The sequence below is a fragment of the Moschus berezovskii genome, chromosome 17 (assembly GCF_049115385.1).
Source record: "Moschus berezovskii isolate FMDL1 chromosome 17, NW_MosBer_1.0, whole genome shotgun sequence".
NCBI classification, from domain to species: Eukaryota; Metazoa; Chordata; class Mammalia; order Artiodactyla; family Moschidae; genus Moschus; species Moschus berezovskii.
In genome coordinates this window covers 29,328,062-29,349,858 of record NC_142476.1, presented here as the reverse complement: position 1 = coordinate 29,349,858, position 21,797 = coordinate 29,328,062, and the positions used below count along the sequence as shown (strand labels likewise).

The window sequence follows — 21,797 nt, the reverse complement described above, 5'->3', positions numbered from 1 at the left end:
AAGTTTAATTGAGAGATTCAAGTATTAGATGGGACTTTCAAAATGTTCCACAACTGTTTCAAGGTGCTTAATGAGAAATCCTACCAAGAGTTGATTTTTTTTTGGTGGTGGGGGAGGGATGGAGTTGACTGAGCCATGTGGTATGATCCTCCCTCAACCCCTACTATTCAGAGGCCTTGCATCACACTTGTGGTATTAGAATCCAGAATGTAGATTTCCATGTGGGTTTTAGTTCACGATGTGTTAGCATTACAGAGAGAACAAGGGATCCCGTTTCAAATCTAGATTTATTCCTTGTTTTTCCAGAGCCTTCCCAGGGCCTGGCCTGGTCTAACTGTGTACTGTTGGACCATGATGTGATGGAGGAAAGGAAGCCAGAGCCCAGGGTCATGAGCTGAGCAGGACGTGGATTCTTTACCAGAATCCCTGGACTAAATCGATGGATGTACCTTGCCTCTGTCTTTTGAGAATTTGCCTAATTTAGAGCAGAAAGGCTTAGAACCCAACACCAAACACTATAAAACTAGTGATTATTTGTGTGATCTTAGAAAAATATTTGACCTTTCTGGACTGTTATCCATTGGGTGAGGGTATTAGACCATTCAAACACAGGATGTTGTGTGAGGGTGACATGGTGCCCTGCACAGTATACATGGGTGAATGAGTTAATCTACAATCACATCAAATCAGGAGTGAAGCAAGGCTTTGTTTATCTGTATTGCACTGTGCTTGTTGCATAACCCTACATGTGAAGCTGCGGGAATGGAGGCCTTCACCTGGCAGATGGTTTTGATGAAGTATAATACTAAAGAACAGTCCTGGGTGTTCATTGGAAGGACTGATGCTAAAGCTGAAACTCCAATACTTTGGCCATCTCATGCGAAGAGTTGACTCACTGGAAAAGACTCTAATGCTGGGAGGGATTGGGGGCGGGAGGAGAAGGGGACGACAGAGAATGAGATGGCTGGATGCCATCACCAACTTGATGGACATGAGTTTGAGTGAACTCCGGGAGTTGGTGATGGACAGGGAGGCCTGGCGTGCTGTGATTCATGGGGTCGCGGAGAGTCGGACACGAGTGAGCGACTGAACTGAACTGAATACTAAAGAACCATTTTTCTTTCTTTCAGACCAATGATGCCTTAGGAGCCACCTGGAATTGGCTGTACTTCATCCCCCTCATCATCATTGGATCCTTCTTTGTTCTCAACCTCGTCCTGGGAGTGCTTTCCGGGTAAGCCAGATGTTTCTCTCTTCTCTTCTTTCTGACTATAAACTAATGCTCTGGACTTCTGGTAAATTCGTTCGTGCAGCCCTCATTTACTGAGCAGCCTCTTTGGGCCCAAAGCTTCTCTAGACGCTGGAAATACAGTCATTTTAATCATCTTTAGTACTCTTAGGAATTATAATTTTTTAGATTGGTACAACATTGAACATGATATGTAATGAGGGTCCATTTATCCATCCTTTCATTCCATCACTCAAGAGAGACCATTTTTGTCAAATGCTGTGCTGGTTGTTAGGCACCTAGTGTTTAATAAGATACAGGCTTTATCCTCAAAAGGTTCTTACTCTATCTTGTATTGGACATCAAATTTCATATTTGTGGGTTGAATTACTGTACATCAGTTAACAAACATTCAGTGTTCAATGCCGTGATAAGTGTTACAAGGAGCACATAAAGTTTAAGGCATGGTTTCTGCCCTTAAAAAATGTATGTTTTGCTGAAAAGACAACACCAACACTTGAAACAGGTAGGGAGTGAGAGTTTGTTTACTGGCTAATATAAGATATAGTTCATCTGTCTGGGGGAGGGACAAATCTATGTAGTCTGACGTTATCAGGAATGGTTTCATAAAGGATTGGGATTTTGCTTGGGATTCAAAATATGTAATAGAATAAAATAGAATACATGGGAGTGAGTATTTCAGAAAGGGGGGTACCACCTCATAAGCCAACATGAAGAAATGGGATTTGTTATGGAGAGTGAGAAGACTATGATGTGGCCTAATTTAACCTGAGTAGAAATTTCACTTTGGGAATTGAAAGGAGAAAATAGACGGGCAAAAACAGGGTCGTAGAGGGTCTTCTATTTTCTGAGTAAAACTGAACGTAATTTCTTGTCTTAATGGCAAACGTTCTTGAAATGGAAATTTATATAAAGTGGTGCTTCTGTTTAAGCATGGTGGATTGAACCAAATTGGCCATCTCTTGTACATCCACAAACACAGGAAATGAATTTTGAGAAGGACATGGTGACAGAGAGAATAGGAGAGGGTATGAAAACAAATGAGAGTTGCCAACAAAATGTTTGAAGACAGAGAGTAAATGATAACTAATCTGGTGGCATGAAAGCTGAGGCTCCATTAACTACAATGAGGAATGCCAATAAGAAAGTGAGGGCCAAGAAAGGGTCAGGAATTGAGGCATCATGTAAAGCTGGGTTATAGGGGTGCTAAAACAAGATTTTTCATAAATCCTTGAAGGAACATTTAGATATGTCCTCCCCTCAACCAAACAATGCTCACAGGTGCCTGCCCCACCCAACCCCATGCCACCCTAGTTAGAAGACTTCCTCTCTGTTAAGGCTGAATCAGAAAAGCTTGGGTTTGTGGACACACAGGAGATGACCAGCTTGGTTCAATCCACCATGTTTAAACAGAGTTTAATGTTAGAATGGGGTTGATCTCTTGTAGTGAAAACAGGAGTATTATATGAAAGTCCACAAACTGGATGTCATGTTTCCAGCCCAATTCTACTGCTTGGCTCTCAGAGCTGTAACAGTCTGGAGAAGGAGGGGGAGAGGGTTTCACAGCATTCCTCTGTGGAAAGCCATCCATCTGAAGAGAAAAGATCTCTGTGTCCTGATATTTGAGGGTGACCAGATAAATGATCTGACCCATCACTTTTGGTAAGGTTCACTTATTAGTTTCCTTTGGCCACCCCAACAAATTATCACAAACCAGGTGGTTTTAAAGTGTGAGAGAAATTGTCTCATAGTTCTGGAGGTTAGAGGGCCAAAATCTGGCAGGGTGATGCTACCTCCAAGGGATCTGGGGGAGAATTGCTTTCCTCCTTCTTCCAGCCTCTGTTGGCCCCAGGCATTCCTTGGCTTGTGACTATATCATTCCAGTCTCTGCCTCTGTGGCTGCATTGCCTCCTATTCTGTCTAAAATCTCCTTCTGGCTCTCTCTTATGAGGACACTTGTTGTTGGATTTAGTGTCATCTGGATGATCCAGGATGACCTCTTCATCTCAAGATCCTTAATTACATTCAGTTCAGTTCAGTCGCTCAGTCGTGTCCAACTCTCCGCGACCCCATGAATCACAGCACGCCAGGCCTCCCTGTCCATCACCAACTCCTGGAGTTCACTCAAACTCATGTCCACAGAGTCGGTGATGCCATCCAACCATCTCATTCTCTATCGTCCCCTTCTCCTCCTGCCCCCAATCCTTCCCAGCATCAGACTCTTTTCTAGTGAGTCAACTCGTCGCATGAGGTGGCCAAAGTATTGGAGTTTCAGCTTTAGCATCAATCCTTCCAATGAACACCCAGGACTGATCTCCTTTAGAATGGACTGGTTGGATTTCCTTGCAGTCCAAGCGACTCTCAAGAGTCTTCTCCTTTTCCAAATAAGGGAGCATTCACAGATTCCAGGAATTAGGATGTGGACACATCTTTGGGAGAGGCAAGTACCAGTCAAACCACTACACCCCTCCCCCATTCTATAAGCCCCAACCATTCACAGGAGCTTCCAATAAGCCTTTTATACCTTGATCTTAAATATAAACACAGTTAGGGGTCATTAGCATTCCAAGCAAAGGTCCAACACAAAGACAAATCAAAATAATAAATAGGTAGAAGGAACTTGAGGAAATATGAATAATGAAGGGAGCAGAAAGAAACTTTTTAAAAGCATAATTGATATCAACAGAGATAGAAGAGATTATCCACAAGATAGTAGATTGTTATGAAAAAGAACACTTAGCAGTTAAGAGTGTTTGGAAATTCATGTAAAATAATTAATATAAAATTTATATTAATGTACAATGAGTTCATGTAAAAAGTATAAAAATGTAATAAACAGTAAATGGTAGTACTGTAAAGTTGAAGTCACACAGAAAGTAGAATAAAAATAAGAAAATCAAAGATTTGTTTCAACATGACCTAATAAAAATTTCATAAAGAAAATAGGGAAATGGATAGAAAGAAATTAACAAAGAAAAACACCAAAAATATTCTTAGAACTAGTGAACTAACACTGTCAAATTTGAAAGATCTGCTGATACATGTGCAAAGATATTCTTTCTATCATTGGGTTTTTATAGTGCAGACTTAGCGAAAATCTGGGTATCCATAACTGAGAGAGTAGTTAGCTGTCTCTTGGATGAAGACCATGACATGCTATGTGGCAGTTAGGAGCAACAAATACCATGTACACATTGAAAGCAGAGTTTAGTGAAAACAAGAAACAGTATAGTATCATTCATATAAATAAAAAACGTACACAGTTTGTAAAAGTTCATTAAAAAGTATATGCTGAATATAATGTAACAGTTATTTACATGGCAAGGAAATGGGAGGTGGGTATGGAGGTAACTGAGAACAGATGAATTAATAAGAAAAATGCCCACTGACAACTCAACACAATGAAAGAGAAAAGACCACACTAAAGTAACTCATGACATTTCAGAGCATCTGAGTAAGATAATATTCCGTAAGCTTCTGGTAACTATTAAGGGGATGAATTTTATCTATAAAGAATCTAGAGTTAGAATGGCTTTGGACTTCTCAATGATATTGAAAGTTAGGAACCAATAGAAAACCTCCTAAAACTTTCTGAAGGAAAAAAATTTCCAAGATAGAATTCCATACCTAACCAAAATAGCAATTATTTGTGAGGATGAAATTGCAAAATTTTGAGACTCTTTCTGAAGAAGTTACTGGAGAATGCGAGTCACTAAAAATAAGGAATTCATTGAGGAGGGAGAAGGACATGCGACTCATGGAAACAAGAAATTCATTAGAGAGGAAGAAAGTTTTCCAGGATGATGATGAAGGGAAGTCTAGGATGCTAACTGTCCGAAAGTCTAGGAAACACCAAGTTCAGACTGGAGTAGGATGACAGAAGCCTCTAAAAATGATATCTTTAAGAAAAAAATGGAATTAATAATTGCAGTCATGAAATTAAAAGATGTTTACTCCTTGGAAGGAAAGTTATGACCAACCTAGATAGCATATTAAAAAACAGAGATGTTACTTTGCCAACCAAGGTCCGTCTAGTCAAGGCTATGGTTTTTCCAGTGGTCATGTATGGATGTGAGAGTTGGACTGTGAAGAAAGCTGATCACCGAAGAATTGATGCTTTTGAACTGTGGTGCTGGAGAAAACTCTTGAGAGTCCCTTGGACTGCAAAGAGGTCCAACCAGTCCATCCTAAAGGAGATCAGTCCTGGGTGTTCATTTGAAGGACTGATGCTGAAGCTGAAACTCCCAATACTTTAGCCACCTCATGCGATGAGTTGACTCATTGGAAAAGACTCTGATGCTGGGAGGGATTGGGGGCAGGAGGAGAAGGGGACGACAGAGAATGAGATGGCTGGATGGCATCACTGACTCGATGGACATGAGTTTGAGTGAACTCCGGGAGTTGGTGATGGACAGGGAGGCCTGGCGTGCTGTGATTCATGGGGCTGCAAAGAGTCGGACACAACTGAGCGACTGAACTGAATGTGTATTAGTATAGTTAGAAGAGTTTAATGTTTTGTCCAAAACTATATGAATATATAAATATTTGTATGTATTTGCACACACATACAGCAATCTAAGCAGTGAATTCCACAGAATACAGAAGTGTTATCACCAAAGGAATATAAGCAAAGTAGGTACTCCATACAGCTCTACTGTCAGTCAGATGTGCATTGTTCACACTGGATTTTGAGATAGCCCCTATGGTGCTGTGATTGCCTTGAGAGCATAGGAGAGAATAAGTAGGGGGAGGAGAAGGGAATGTCAGAGACTAAAATCTTAGGTTCTACAGTGGGGAAAGTCCTTAAGCAATATCTAAAACTGAAAGATTAAGAAATAGCAGTTGTATAATATTTAGAAAATTGGAAATGAGTACTAGAAGCAGGTAAAGGAATTACAAGTCGTTGCCTGTGGGGAGTCAGATTCAGGGGTGAGAAGGGATGAGGCAGTGGGCTGCTGTTTTTTCACTATAAGCTTTAAAAAATTATTTGACTTTAAAGCTCAACATGCATAACTTTGAGAAAAATAGAAATTAAATTTTAAAATGATTGCACACACACAAAATGTATATGACAAAAGGTGTGTATAAGACATTGACCTGAAGAAGAGACCAATCTCTCTTCCCCAGGAAGAGGACTGGCCTGGGGAGAGACCAGATGTAGGCAGATTAAGAGGAAACTGATGTGTTAGTCAACTCTGTAGTACTAAGAGCCTTGGGTGACTTGTGAAATGGTTATGAAAGAAAAACAGCAGACAGTGTGAAGGAGTTCTTAATAGTGTGTGTCTGGAGTGCAGAGTCACAGATGTAATGGGATTTCTTAAGTAGGTGCTCATTCAGTGAGCATTCATTGACATCCTTTATGCTCAATAGGTAATTGTCTCCATACCTGTAACTGCAACTCAACTGCTCTATCTCAATGACTACCCAGGAGGGGTCTGACCACAGACTTCTTCTTGTATTTCTACTGAGGGGATAATCTCCCATTTGTATAACCTTATCTGCTATGTTTTGTCCTTACTTATTTCCTAAGTGTGTCCATGTTTTAGTTGGAAAAATTCAAGTCAGATCTTCACTCTTGAATAACAAGTCAGTGATGTTCCAGATAAAGTTCCAGTATGGGTTGAGAATGTGTCTTAATAAAGCTGGAAAGGGAGAGAACACTGGCACGGAAAGACAATCCTGTGTATGATTTTGTGTCCACTCTGATGTACTAGCTCTAGTTTGTAATTGCCTCTTTGAATTCCACATATTTATCCTGGTGGGGAAAGCATGGTAGGTTGGGAGAAGTGCAAGCTTTGGCATCTGATATTCATGTTGTTTAGTCACTAAGTCATGTCCGACCCTGCGACCCCATGGACTGCAGCATGACAGGCTTCCCTGTCCTTCACCATCTCACAGAGTTTGCTCAAATTCATGTCCATTGAGTCAATGATGCCATCCGACCATCTCATCTTCTGTCATCCCCTTCTCCTCCTGCCCTCAATCTTTCACAGCATCAAGGTCTTTTCCAGTGAGTTAGCTGTTTGCCAGAGAAGGCAATGGCACGCCACTCCAGTACTCTTGCCTGGAAAATCCTATGGACAGAGGAGCCTGGTAGGCTGCAGACCATGGGGTCACTAAGAGTCAGACACGACTGAGTGACTTCACTTTCACTCTTCACTTTCATGCATTGGAGAAGGAAATGGCAACCCACTCCAGTATTCTTGCCTGGAGAATCTCAGGGACATGGGGAGCCTCGTGGGCTACCATCTATGGGTTCGCACAGGGTTGGACACAACTGAAGTGACTTAGCAGCAACAGCAGCAGCTCTTTGCATCAGGTGGCCAAAGTATTGGAGCTTCAGCCTCAGTCCTTGCAATGAATATACAGGGTTTATTTCCTTCAGGATTGACTGGTTTGATCTCCCTTGCTGTCCAAGGGACTCTTAAAGAGTTTTCTCTACCACTGCAGTTTGAAAGCATCAGTTCTTTGGTGCTCAGCCTTCTTTATGGTCCAACTCTCACATCCATACATGACTCCTGGAAAAACCATAGCTTTGACTCTGTGGACCTTTGTCTGCAAAGTGATGTCTCTGCTTTTAAATAGGCAGTCTAGATTTGTCATGGTTTTTTTCTTCCATGGGTGAAATCCTAACCCTGCTGATTATTAGTGTTGTGCATTTGGACAAGTAACTCTGGGCCTGCTTCCTCCCCTGTGAAATGGGATAGCGATATTCCTCTCCCAGGCCGAGGCCCAGGTATGGCATGAGTGGCCATCAGCTCTTACCCCCTCTGATAATATCGATTTTCATTTTCTCTCACTGTTAGGTGCAGGTGGCTATCATCCAAGTAGCAGCCTATGATATTGGGCTCAAGCCCACTGTGAGACTATGAGCTCCTCTCTGACCGGAAGGCGGCCTCCTCAGGTTGGCAGATGAAACAGAAGCAGCATGGCACATGCCTCCTTAGCACTTCTGGAGAAGGTTAGGAAGTGACAGCAGCAGCTGGCAACAGCTGGTGTGAAGAAACTCTGGCATTTAAAAGAGTGTGAACAATAGGGGCCTTATGGGCTGGAGCTGGAATAGTTCTGTCCTGGTTTCTTCCTCTCCTTCTGATGCTCAATATGTATGTGGTTACACTGGTGTGTCTGCAGATGGTTCGGCAACAGATAGTTCTGTGTACAGGGTGGTAGTGGGTGTGGGTTCTCTCTCTTGCTTTGCCTGGTTCTCACATTCCCCTGAATGGGGATGTAGGTGTTCTGCTTGGAGTAAGGGGTTGGTTGGGAGTTGCATGTATAAACCAGGGAGAAGCTCTGAAGGTTTTCTCTCTGGGGCACATGTTCCCCGTGACCTGCAGGCAGTTTAATGTTAGGCCCTGAGGCTTCCTAAAGTGGAAAGAGAGCCATGGAAGGAGGAGACCCTGTTGGGCAAATGATAAAAGTCCGGTAAGGGAGAGCAGGTAGCCCACATGAGTGCTCATGGCCCACCAGGTGTGAAGGTGACTGTGGCACCCATCCTAGAGGCATGGGCCTAGGTGGGTATAGGGCTCGGAGGTATGTTTGAGAGTCTCAGTGTATTTAAACAGGAACTGTGGATAGAAGCTTTGTCACATTTTTACTTGTCTCAGAGGAAATGGGATTTGATGAAAACCATTAGCTTAGGCTTGAAGAGAAGCAGAGCTTCCTGTCTCCATGGAAACAAACCAGGGCTGCAGAAGCACGTCCTGAGGTGCAGTCAGGGGTGACAGGGCAGAAGGCTCTGCAAACAGAAAGTGACCCGTATCCCATCACCTCTGCTCCCAGGGTTCCTGGAGAGAGGGAGAGAGTCTTGGGGGAGCCATCGTGCTGTCTCCAAACCAGGGCAGGGACAGCCAAGCCAGGAACTGCTGACACATGCATATACAGGGAGCATGTGTATAAAGTATGGCATAGTTTTCAGAGCACCTTTGCTTCTGTGTTCTTATTTGTTCCTTGTAACAGCATGTGCAGTAGGTAGATACTGTATTTATTTACGGATGGAAAGAAGAGGGTTTAGAGGTTCTGAGCCCCAACTAGTTACTGGCAGAGGTATGGTCAGAGGTTATCATTTCCCACCTGTGGTTAGAGACTTGTTCTGAAACACCTACACCACATGGCCCATATCCAGGAATATGGGCTCCCAACATGGCATAACTGGAGAAAGCCAGCCAATGGTTAACCTAGAATATCATCCTGAGCATACAGATGTTCATGCCAGTTTTAAGCTGTCCATACACTGATGCACATATCTATTCACACCCACTGGTCTTCACATACACAGTGTGACCTGGTACATACAAAGTCCCCTGGACTGCAAGAACATCCAACCAGTCAATCCTAAAGGGAATCAGTCCTTAATATTCATCGAAGAGCTGATGCTGAAGATGAAACTCCAATACTTTGGCCACCTGATGTGAAGAACTGATTCATTGGAAAAGACTCTGATGCTGGGAACGATTGAAGGCAGGAGGAGAAGGGGATGACAGAGGGTGAGATGGTTGGATGGCCTCACCGGTGGGATGGACATGAGTTTGAGTAGGCTCCAGTAGTTGCTGATGGACAGGGAGGCCTGGCGTGCTGCAGTCCATGGGGTCACAAAGAGTTGGACATGGCTGAGTGACTAAACTGACTGACATGCAAGATAGAAGATGCCAGGACCCACTGTCCAGGTTCTTTACCCTCAGGTCTGGTGGGAAGTGGTAGACTCTGTGTATAAGAAGAGGGATTCTTCTGGTTGCATCTCTTGAGTGAGTGGAGTGGCTCTTGTTACCGGCGAGGTAACTGTCACCAGATAACTGGTGAAGTCTGTCTTGCCATCCACTCATTTGCTGGATAGCTTTGACAAGTTCAGGGCAATTCAACAAAAGCTGATTGTATGGCTGCTGTGCTTAAGACACTGTGCTAGTCACTGAGATTAAAGTGAAGTGAAGTCGCTCAGCTGTGTCCAGCTCTTTGCGACCCCATGGACTGTAGCCTACCAGGTTCCTCAGTTCATGGCATTTTCCAGGCAAGGATACTGAAGTGGGTTGCCATTTCCTTCTCCAGAAGGAAATCTCAGACACTGAGATTACAAAGATGAATAAAATAAAGAGATTGTAGATTAGTTAGGGGAATCATTCAAAATTACGTGTAATGGTGTCTAAATTCAATAGATCAGAATTCTGGCCCTATCAAAAGTTTGGTTCATATGTCATGTATTTTGGGCACCTACTATCTTGCGAGGCATTGTTGAGGGTACAAAGGTGAATAGGACCTAGGTCCTATCCACAAGAAAGAGGCTAAAGAATGTGTCTTCAGTATTAAACCTTGGATCTCCTGAGTCACCTGCCGTTGTTCCCCTCTGTACATTAGGAGTTGGCACCTAAGTATTTCTCAGGCCTGACTTGAGATAGGGATAGCTGGTGGTCTTAGGAAGGAAGTTATTCTTGCCCAGCTCAGTGGTCCAGATTAGCACACAACTGCTCATCTGAGGAGTTGGTGGGTATTAGTTTGGCCTGTGTGTCACGTTCCAGAGGCAAGCTGACATCAAAGGAGACTGGCTAAGATGAGCCTGTGCCTGAACCACAGGGTGATTCTTCTCCCAGGATTCTGACCCTGGAATCACTGGAAGAAACTCAGCAAGCAGTTCCTGGGTGCTTACTCCCTGTCTCTTGCTGCTCGGGGCTGGGAATGAGATTGAACAGGGACAGAGGGCTGCTGTCCTCAAGGAGCTTATAGTCTATGTAGAGTAATAGCTCAGGGTGAGCATTTATATTAGATGGGGGCAAGGATCAGGCAGGGCCACGTGAAGAAGGTGAGACTGACACACTCTTTGAAGAATGAGTAATGGCCAGCCAGAAGAAGGCAGAAGAACTTTCCATCAGGTTGGCTGTCAGGAACGTGTAAGAGGCTGTTCTGAGACTTCAGTGAAGCACATTGAGGGGGATGTAGAGGGGGTGAAGCTAGAGGCGAGCAGCTCATCGTGAAGGGCTCCTCCTGTGGGCTAAGCTAAACCTGAGTTCTGACCTGACCCCTGGAGCTCATGATGCAGGGTTGGTTCTCAAGCTTTAGGCGAGGAAGACAACTAGTTTGCATTTGAAGGTGATTGCCCTGGAGAAGTGAGATTGGAGACAGAGAGGCTTCTTTGGAGTGACAATTGAAGAAAGAAGCAGTGAAACAGTGAGCAGCAGAGAGTTCAGTGGAGTAGTGATGGAGAAGGTGGACCAGATCCAGGAGATGTTGGTGGGATGGGATCTGCATGACTTGGTGATTATATGAGTGTGTCTGAATGTACTGGGGGTGGAAATAAGAGGGAAGTCTCTTGGACTGCTTCTAGTATCTTTCTTCTTCTTTTTTTTTTGGTTGTGCTTGGGTCTTCATTGATGCGTGGGCTTTTCTCTAGTTGTGGTGAGCTGGGGCTACTCTAGTTGCAGTGCGTGGGCTTCTCATTGCAAGGGCCTCTGTGATGGCCTCTCTTGTTGCAGAGCACAGGCTCTAGGACAATCCAGTGCAATAGTTGAGGCACATGGGCTCTGTAGTCACAGCTCCCAGGCTCTAGAGCACAGGCTTAATAGTTATGGCGCCTGGGCTTGTTCCTCAGCATGTGGGATGTTCCCAGATCAGGAATTGAACCTGTGTTTCCTGCGTTGGTAGGTGGATTCTTTACCACTGAGCCACCAGGAAAGCCCCTAGATTTCTTTATTTTCTATTAATTTTTTTGTTGAAGTATAGTTGATTTACAGTATCATGTAAGTTTCAGGTGTACAGCATAGCAATTCAGTTATGTATGTGGACACACACATACACATAGTCTTTTCCAGATTTTTTTCCCTTACAAGTTATTGTATAATATTGACTCTTCACCCCCAAACCTCTTCATCCTGTGTTCTCCCTAGCCACCTAGTAGCTCAATTCAGAACGAAAGAGACTTGCAGGCAGAAAATAAACTTAAGTTTAAAATGGAAAAAAAGGGGTTATGGAAGGGATAAATTAGGAAGCTGGAATTACCATATACACACTGTGTGTGTTAGTTGTTCAGTCGTAACTCTTTGCAACCCCATGGACTGCAGTCCCCCAGGCTCCTCTTTCCATAAAATTCTCCAGGCAAGAATACTGGAGTGGGTTGTCATTTCCTTCTCCAAACATGTACACACTACTGTGTGTAAAACAGATAACAAACAGGGACCTGGGGCTTTCCTCATAGCACAGTTGGTAAAGAATCCGCCTTCAATGCAGGAGACCCTGGTTCGATTCCTGGGTTGGGAAGATCCCCTGGAGAAGGTATAGGCTACCCACTCCAGTATTCTTGGGCTTCCCTTGTGGCTTAGCTGGTAAAGAATCTGCCTGCAAGGTGGGAGACCTGGGTTCAGTCTCTGGGTTGGGAAGATCCCCTGGAGAAGGGAAAGACAACCCACTCCAGTATTCTGGCCTGGAGAATTCCATGGATTGTATAGTCCATGGTTTCGCAAAGAGTCATACACGACTGAATGACTTTCACTTTCAACAGGGACCTACTGGATAGTGCAGGGAACTATGTGTCCTGTGCTGAGTCACACTTCTAGTGCTTTACTGTGTATACTTTATATACAGTATAAAGTATGAGAGGTTGTGGAAAGAACTTGCATTTTCCCTAGACACTGTTTTATGTATCAATGTCAGAGTCATGTCTTTCAGTGTGATAAAAGTTATTTGGGGCAGAAGGGACTATAAGTGTAGTTTATTCCTGCTGTTCATATTATAACTGGGAAAACCAGACCAGAGAGTGAAGCAGCTTCCTCAAGTCCTTCGCAGCTATTTAGGGAGAGATGTTGACTAGAACCTAGTCCTCTGGCTCCCTGGCCAGAGTACTTATCTCCTCTGCACGAGGGGGATAGCTTAGTAGTAACATGCAGACTCAGTACGGTGTACATGGGTTCGAATTCCACGTCCATCACTTGTCGTCTGCTCGACCTTAGGCAAGTAGCTACACATTTTTATACCCTCAGTTACCCAATTGTGAATGAGGACTTTAGAATCCACCATACTGGATTGTTGGGGAAACTAAATCTGATCATTCATGCTAAGTGTTTAGTATCTGGGAGATAGTAAATATTTAATCAGTGTTAGCTCTGAGTGGCAGAATTTTTCCCTCCAGATCTTGGATTATACCTTAGTAGTCAGGGCTGGGAAAGAGTCATTTTTACTTACCTAGTTGCCCTGTTGAGCATGAACTTGGATGTTTTCAGATGTCACTGGTAGGGCTGACCATCCACCACAACCTGTTCCCTAGAGGAAACAGTAATGACACACCACTGTGTTATACCCCTGTGCTTCCGCACATGGCCATCACCTTGAACACTATACTTCTTGCAGTTTCTTAGCATTGCTTTCTCCTGCTGCGGTCAGGAATGAGCCCTGCCCTGTTAGCTTTTCTTGTTGAATTCCTGCTCCTCCCTCAGGGCCTATTTCAGCTTTGACTTCCTTCATGAGATCCTTCTAGATCCATACCCCTACTCCCATTCTGCAGTTAGGACTAAAATCTTTCTTCCATATTCTCCTGTCACACTATGCTCCTGTCCGTTAGAACCTACCACTCATTATGTACTGTGCTTAGTCCCTCAGTCATGTCCGACTCTTTGCGACCCCATGGACTGTAGCCCACCAAGCTCCTCTGTCCATGGCGATTCTCCCAGCAAGAATACTGGAGTGGGTTGCCATGCCCTCCTCCAGGGGTCTTCCCAACCCAGGGAATTGAACCCAGGTCTGTCGAGTTGCAGGCAGATTCTTTACTGACTGAACCGCCAGGGAAGCATTACTCCTCATAAGATTATGCAATTTTGTTATGTCATTTAATAATAATAATGTAAAGAAAAGAGTTAACGTTTACTGAAAGCTTTATCTTCTTGGTATTCTGCTGAATACTTTGACTGATTTTATAACAGCCTCATGAATAAGTCACTATTGTTAGTCCCATGTTATAATAAATGAGGAAATGGAGGCTTAGAGAGTTTGAGAGTCTTGCCTAAGACTGCACAGTTGACAAGGGCCCGGGGCCCTCCTGTCTCCTCCTCAGGGTGCACTGTCTTCCTTGTGTTGGAGTCCTGAATGTCTCTGTCGCCTGTTAGATTTTGCTCCTAATGCTGGAGATGACGTTCCACGTAGTTGGACCTCTCTCAACATCCCAGTGCCTTGTTCTTGTGCTCTGTACATGATTGCTGAGTTGAAGGGAAACCCAGTAACACCAGGCCCCTCTTAGGGGATTCCTTACCCCACTGTAACCTTCTAGAGAATAATATTGCAGAGGACTGAGGAAGAGGCTGGTATCTTAAAACCCTGGAGCATAATCACTCACACGGGGAGATCCCAGCAAATGCTTCAAAGAGCTGTGAGGTGTTACAGACATGAAATTGTCACACGTTGAACATTTTTTCACACCTATTGATTTTTTTTTCTTTAAGCTAATTTCTTATGTCCTTTGCCCATTTTCCTCGAGCCATATTTATTTTTTCAAATGAACGTAAAAGATCTATTTGCACAGAGAGAAAAATAATCCATTTATATCATATGTGGCAAATATTTAGGAACAGTCAGTTCAGGATAAAGCTGTCATCCTAGTGGGAATTGTGGGCAGCTAACTCTGTTGGAAACACAAAGCAGTTGTTCTTTTTGTTTCTTTCTTCTTCTTCTTTTTTTTTTTTTTTTTACTGTACAGCACTTCATTTGGAAAGCATTTCATGTGTATTCATTTGTTTAGTTCTTATAGCAATCCTATGGAGAAGGAAATGGCAACCCACTCCAGTGTTCTTGCCTGGAGAATCCCAGGGACGGGGGAGCCTGGTGGGCTTCTGTCTATGGGGTCACACAGAGTCAGACATGACTGAAGTGACTTACCAGCAGCAGCAATCCTAGGGAGTGGGTTGTTATATTACAGATAAGGAGCTTAGAGCTCAAAGGTAAACAGGCAACATGCTCTGTGTCATAAACCTAAGGGAGTGGTGTTCTGACCCTTAGTCCACTGTTCCTGGTTTCACACAGCACTGTTTCCCATATGGAATTGGGTGTTTCCAGTGAAATCTTTGCTGCTCAGCTTCTATTCAGAGCATAGACATATGATTTATGTATACACTCTAACACAACAAAATGCTCGTCTGAATTTAGTTATTAGTGCAGCAAATATTTGCGGAGCCCTTACTCTGTGCCAAGCACTGTTCTAGATGGAATTGAAAAATCCCTCCCCACATGGAGCTTGTAGTCCCATGTTGCACATGTAATCTTTATTTTCTAGACTATTACACCCCATTTTAAGTTGTACTGTTAGGAAGAAGTGTGTGTGTGTGTGTGCGCGTGCGTGTGTGTGTGTGTGTGTGTGTGTGTTAGTTGCTCAGTTGTGTCTGACTCTTTGCAACCCCAAGAACTGTAGCACACCAGGCTTTTCCATCCATGGGATTCTCTAGGCAAGATTACTAGAGTGAATTGCCATTGCCTTTCTCCAGAGGATCTTCCCAACTGGTCTTTTGCATTGCAGGCAGATTCTTTACCATTTGAGCTACAAGGAAGAAGTATGATCGGTACTAATACCCTGAAATCACCTTTGTTGATACATCTTTGGATTGAGATTGTGACTGTGAAATGTAATGCTTTGGAAAGAAGAAGACTCCAGGTCTCTTATTGTTTAAAATTTAGTTCTATCTCAAAAATCAAGCTCTAATGTACTCTGTTATTTGTCTGGACAAGCAGAGAATATACTAGAATCGATAGTTCTAGGGAACTGGACCAAGGAGGGAGGGTCATTGTCTGAAGATGTGTTTTGAGGATAGAGTGGTGAAGTCATATCTTGTGGAAGCTAGTAATCATATCTAAAATGGTCAGCTCCAAGAGGCAGGGTCAAAGTGGTAAGGGAAAAGAAATAGAGAAATCGGTGAGGAGAACAGTCAAGATAAATCATCAAAGCAAGGCACTGTTTTACATGGACTCATCCTTATAGAGAAATTTGAACAATTAGGAATTGTTAGACTAGGAATTCATTACGTACCTTTTTGGTGATGAAGACTACAGCTCAATATAAAAATGATTCCACTCTCTGTTGAAAGATTTTTCATGCATGAAATTCTTGGTTGGCCAGATTCTTAGGTGACTGAAACAAAACTTACCTCCTCTGCCATAATCTAAATAACTTCCTGTAGACTCACCCTGTAATACTCTGATGTTGTTCAATCACTAAGTCGTGTCTGACTCTTTGCAGCCCCATAGACTGCAGTTCACCAGGCTCCTCTGTCCTTCACTCTCTCCCAGAATTTGCTCAAATTCGTGTCGATTGCATTGGTGATGCTCTTCCTCTGCCACCCGCTTCTTCTTTTGCCTTCAGTCTTTCCCGGCATCGGGGTCTTTTCCAGTGAGTCAGCTCTTTGCATCAGGTGGCCAGGGTATTGGAGCTTCAGCATCAGTCCTTCAGTAATATTCAGGGTTGATTTACTTTAGGATTGACTGATTTGATCTCCTTGCAGTCCAAGGGACCCTCAGGAGTCTTCTCCAGCAGCACAGTTTTAAAGCATCAATTCTTCGGTGCTCAGCCTTCTTTATGGTCCAACTCTCACATCTGTACATGACTACTGGAAAAGCCATAGCTTTGACTGTAGGGACCTTGCTTGGCAAAGTGAGGTCTCAGCTTTTTAATATACTATCTAGGTTTGTCATAGCATTCCTTCCAAGGAGCAAGCATCTACATCTGTTCATATGCATATATATACACATATTTGTGTATACACACACACATTTCCATAGTACATTCTGCTTATATTCATGCTTAAACTCTATATACATGTTATACTCTAGTCTCTGTCCCTCCATGAAGGGAGGGACTTAACCCAATAGGTGACTGAACCGTTCTCTGAATTTGCCTTATATAGTGTACACTGTGTTGCACTCTTGCACACTGTATTCAAGCCTCCTTAAAGATTGTTTCCATCCTGAAACCCCATTTTGTTATCTGTTTTTCAGGGGAGGAGCTAATTTGTGTTTAGTAAAATAATATAATATGAAATAATATTTAAGAAGTTGGCTTTATTACCAGGCCAACCTAGATTTAATTTACCAATCTGCTACTAAGCTCCAAAGGAGATATTTTCACTTGGGACATCCATTACATGTCTCAAATTTAGGGTGTTCTAAACTAAATTCATTTAATTGCCTCCTTGCCCTGCTGCTGCTGCTGCTACTAAGTTGCGTCAGTTGTGTCCGACTCTGTGCGACCCCATAGACGGCAGCCCACCAGGTGCCCCATCCCTGGGATGCTCCAGGCAAGAATACTGGAGTGGGTTGCCATTTCCTTCTCCAGTGCATGAAAGTGAAAAATGAAAGTGAAAAATGAAAGTGAAGTTGCTCAGTCGTGTCCAACTCTTCACAATCCCGTGGACTGTAGCCCGCCAGGCTCCTCCATCCATGGGATTTTCCAGGCAAGAGTACTGGAGTGGGTTGCCATTGCCTTCTCCGGCCTCCTTGCCCTACCCCAACACTAAACACACACATTACTCTTCCATACTCTTCGTCTGTTATCTTTTTTCACTTTTGTAATTCAAGGTAGTAACCCTAGTTAACCACGGTCCGTTCTTTTCAGCTATTCTGTGCATCTACTTACTCATCAAAACCTACTGATTCCACCTTTGAAGGTTTTCATGAGCTGTATCCCGGACTGTAGCAATTGCTTCTTTCAGTGTTCTCCTTGCTCTAATCCATCCAGCTCTCCATGATCAAAGCAACCTTTCCTAGCTAGACATCTAATTATATGATTTATGTATTATTATTTATAATGGGTTTCTATTGCCTAAATAATAGAATAATTTATATGTTTATTTGTGCTTCTCTGGCTGTAAATAGGTATTGTGCTTCTCCTGTGCTAAAAAGTGTTCTAGAAACTGGGAATGTACCATAGAACTAAACAAACAGAAAGTCTTGCACTTGTGAAATTTGAATTCCAACACGGGGAGATTCTGAGTTGTTTTTCTCATTTAGGTAAGAATACAAACATTGTTCATGTAAAGGAATTCTTCAGATTGCAAAGATGTCATCTATTTTCCCTCATTTCATCGTTAACATGAATGTTAATAAATGCAAATAAAATTTTTACTGAATAGAAATTAATATGAAAACTTAAGTATATAACAATATCCAGGACATTTCTTAAAACAATGAGGAACAGGGAGTTTTCTCCAAGTAGTAAAATGTATTCTAAAGCTGAAGTAATTGAAACAGTGTGGCCTGATGTAGGAATAGGAGGATCAAAAGAGATTCAAATATGTATACATGAATTTACAGTATATGTTTCATTTCAAATTAGTGAAATGATTCAGTGAATGGTGTTGATAACTGGCCAGTCACTTGGAAAGAAAAGGCTTAATTGCCTCCCCATCTCTCATAATTTATAGCAAAATAAATTGCAGGCGGAGCAAGTATCCATGTTTTGAAAATTAAGCTATAAATATTCAAAAAGATTTGGACAGCTTAAAAATCTTTAAGGGGGAAAGCCTTTCTGAGTGGGATACAAATCAGTAAGCCATTAAGGAAACAGTTGATAAGTTGAATTTGTAAAAATTAAAATGTACTATCGCAATTCATTAATAAGATCAAGAAACAAAACTTGAGTTAGTTTTGAATTTTAGATTGAGGGTTAGGAAGGGGGTTAAAAAAAATGATTGGTTAGCAATAATTCTGTGGAAAGCGCTAGTTGTAGATAGAAACTGAGAATCTCAGGCACTGATGGCTGAAATGTGAAGGGAAAACAGAGGCGAAGGATTTAGGTGGTCAGGTAGTCAGGACAAGGTAAGTGATTGGCTGCAATGGGTGAGGGAGGGTTGTTCAGCATGTATCCCAGGTGTGCTGTCAGTTCAGTCCTGTCTGACTCTGCAGCCCTATGGACTGTAGCCCACTGGCCCCTCTGTCTCGGGATTCTCCAGGCAAGAATACTGGAGTGGGTTGCCATTTCCTTCTCCAGGGGATCTTCCCAACTCAGGGATTGAACCCAAGTCTTCTGCAGCTCCTGCATTGCAGGCAGATTCTTTGCCAATGAGACCCCAGGGAAGCCCATACATCCCAAGATTCACTTGCAAATATCTTGGATAACTTTGGTTTTCCACTTAATATGTTGAATAATATAGGAAGAAAAACAGCTCTGTTCTGGCAGGAAGATGCATTCAACTCCAGACAGAGAGTGTCTGAGGTTCAGGAGAGCCAAACAAGTAGATAGGATTGGCCAATATCTGCGTTTTAAGAACAGAGGGAGAACAGACTAGACCCACTATCAGCACATAATAGAGAAAATGGCACAAATAGATAAGGAGGGCATGTAGAGAAGGAAAAACAGAACCAAGGGTAGAGATTTCTAGTAACACCATTAAAGTATTAGAATATCAAGATTGGTCAAAAGGGTATCACAAAAGCATCACATCGTAGAGGACAAAGAAATACGGGATTTCTAAAAGGAATGAGAAAATCCCAAATGCTGAATGTGTCCAACCAGTCCATTCTAGAGGAGATCAATCCTGGGTGTTCACTGGAAGGACTGATGCTAAAGCTGAAACTCCAATACTTTGGCCACCTCATGCGACAAGTTGACTCACTGGAAAAGACTCTGATGCTGGGAGCGATTGGCGGTAGGAGGAGACGGGGACGACAGAGAATGAGGTGGCTGGATGGCATCACCGACTCGATGTTCCATCGAGTGAACTCCAGGAGTTGGTGATGGACAGGGAGGCCTGGCGTGCTGTGGTTCATGGGGTCGCTAAGAGTTGGACACGACTGAGCGACTAAACTGAACTGAACGTGTCATAGTGACTCGATACAGAGATGACTAAAAAATAACTTGAAGTTATCAACATGGAGCACCTGGCTAGCTTTTTTCAAAAGGTTTTTTTGTTTGTTTGTTTGATTTTATTTTTTAATTTCGAAACAATTATAGAGTCACAGAAAGTTGGGAGAAAAAGTGGAAGACTTGTATCCCCTATACCTGGTTTGATAACATCTTGCATGACTGTAGTTTAATACCACAACTAGGAAACTGACTTTGGTGCAGTCCAAAAAGTTTATTCAGGTTTAACTGTTTTTTTAATGTGCATTCTTGTGTGTGTGTCTCTGTGTGTGTGTGTCTGTTTCCATGCAGTTTTATCAAGTGTAGATTTGTGTAACCACCACCGTAATTAAGACACAGAACTCCTTGATTACCACGAGACTTCCTCACGCTACCCCTTTATAATCACATCCACTGTCCCCCACCCACTGCCCCCTCACCCCCTGGTAATCAGTTGTTTGTTCTCCATCTCTCTAATTTTGTCATTTTAAGAATATTATAAAAATGAAATCATACAGTACATAACTTTTTAAAAATGACCTTTTTTTCACTCAGCATAATTTCCTTGAAATCCATCTAGATCTTTGCACATATTAATAACTTATTCCTGTTTGTTTCTGAATAGCTTTTCATGGTGTGGCTGTACTGCAGTTTGTTTATCCATTTACTCCTTGGGAAGACATTTGAGTTGTTTTGAGTTTTGAGCTATTACAGATAAAGCTGCTATGAACATTTGTGTACATGCTTTTGTGTGAACATAAGTTTTATTTTCTCTGAGATAAATGCCCGAGATTGTAATTGCTGGGTCATAGGGTAAGTGCATGATTAGTTTTATAAGAAACTGCCAGTCTGATTTTGTGCCTGCCAGCAAAAGTGAGAGTTCTGGTTTTTCCTTGTTCTCATCAGCTTATTTTTAAAAATTAAATAATAATTTACAGTCAATGCTAAAAAGCATCACAATTAATGTGGAAATTTTAAGGTAATATAAATAATGTAAACCAGTGATTATTATTATTGGGCTTCCCTGGTGGCTCAGAGGTTAAAGCGTCTGCCTCCAATGCAGGAGACCTGGGTTCGATCCCTGGGTCAGGAAGATCCCCTGGAGAAGGAAATGGTAACCCACTCCAGTATTTTTGCCTGGAGAATCCCATGGACAGAGAAGCCTGGTAAGCTACAGTCCATGGGGTCGCAAAGAGTCGGACGCGACTGAGCGACTGAACGGAACGGAACGGAGTGATTATTATTAGTTAGATCACATTTTTAAACATGTTTGACTAGTAAATTCTCAGTAAAAGGATAAATAATGATAAAACCAACGCTGGGTGGGTTGGAAAGATGAATGTGGAGTTAATAACTTTTCGTTTTAACAGTTAAAGGCTTTAAGAGGGGATAATCACAAACACTGGCTCAGATGGTTAAGAATCTGCCTACAGTGCAGGAGACCTGGGTTCGATCCCTGGATTGGGAACATCTCCTGGAGGAGGGCTTGGCAGCTCACTCCAGTATTCTCGCCTGGAGAATCCCCATGGACAGAGGAGCCTGGTGGGCTGCAGTCCATGGGGTCGCAACGAGTCGGACACGACTGAGGGACTAAACACAGCACAATCACAAACACAGCTTCAACTGCTAGCTTCTTTAACCATCAACTTATTTAAAAGTCCAAAGAAATGGTTCTTGTCTTGCAAGACCTCTCAAAGCTTAGCTCAACCTACTTTTCCAGCCTCAATGCTATGTTCCCTCTCCTTTAGCCCTGCCACA

At 42.7% G+C, this 21,797-nt stretch overlaps 1 protein-coding gene across 1 annotated transcript in view; it reads left to right on the top strand.

Moving 5' to 3' along the window:
- The window catches only part of LOC129551056 (voltage-dependent R-type calcium channel subunit alpha-1E), a 328,009-nt gene that overhangs the window by 173,437 nt on the left and 132,775 nt on the right, over positions 1–21,797 (top strand). The window contains 1 exon segment of the mRNA XM_088844921.1: positions 1,131–1,234. Within this exon segment, the coding sequence (XP_088701047.1) occupies positions 1,131–1,234 (104 nt within the window).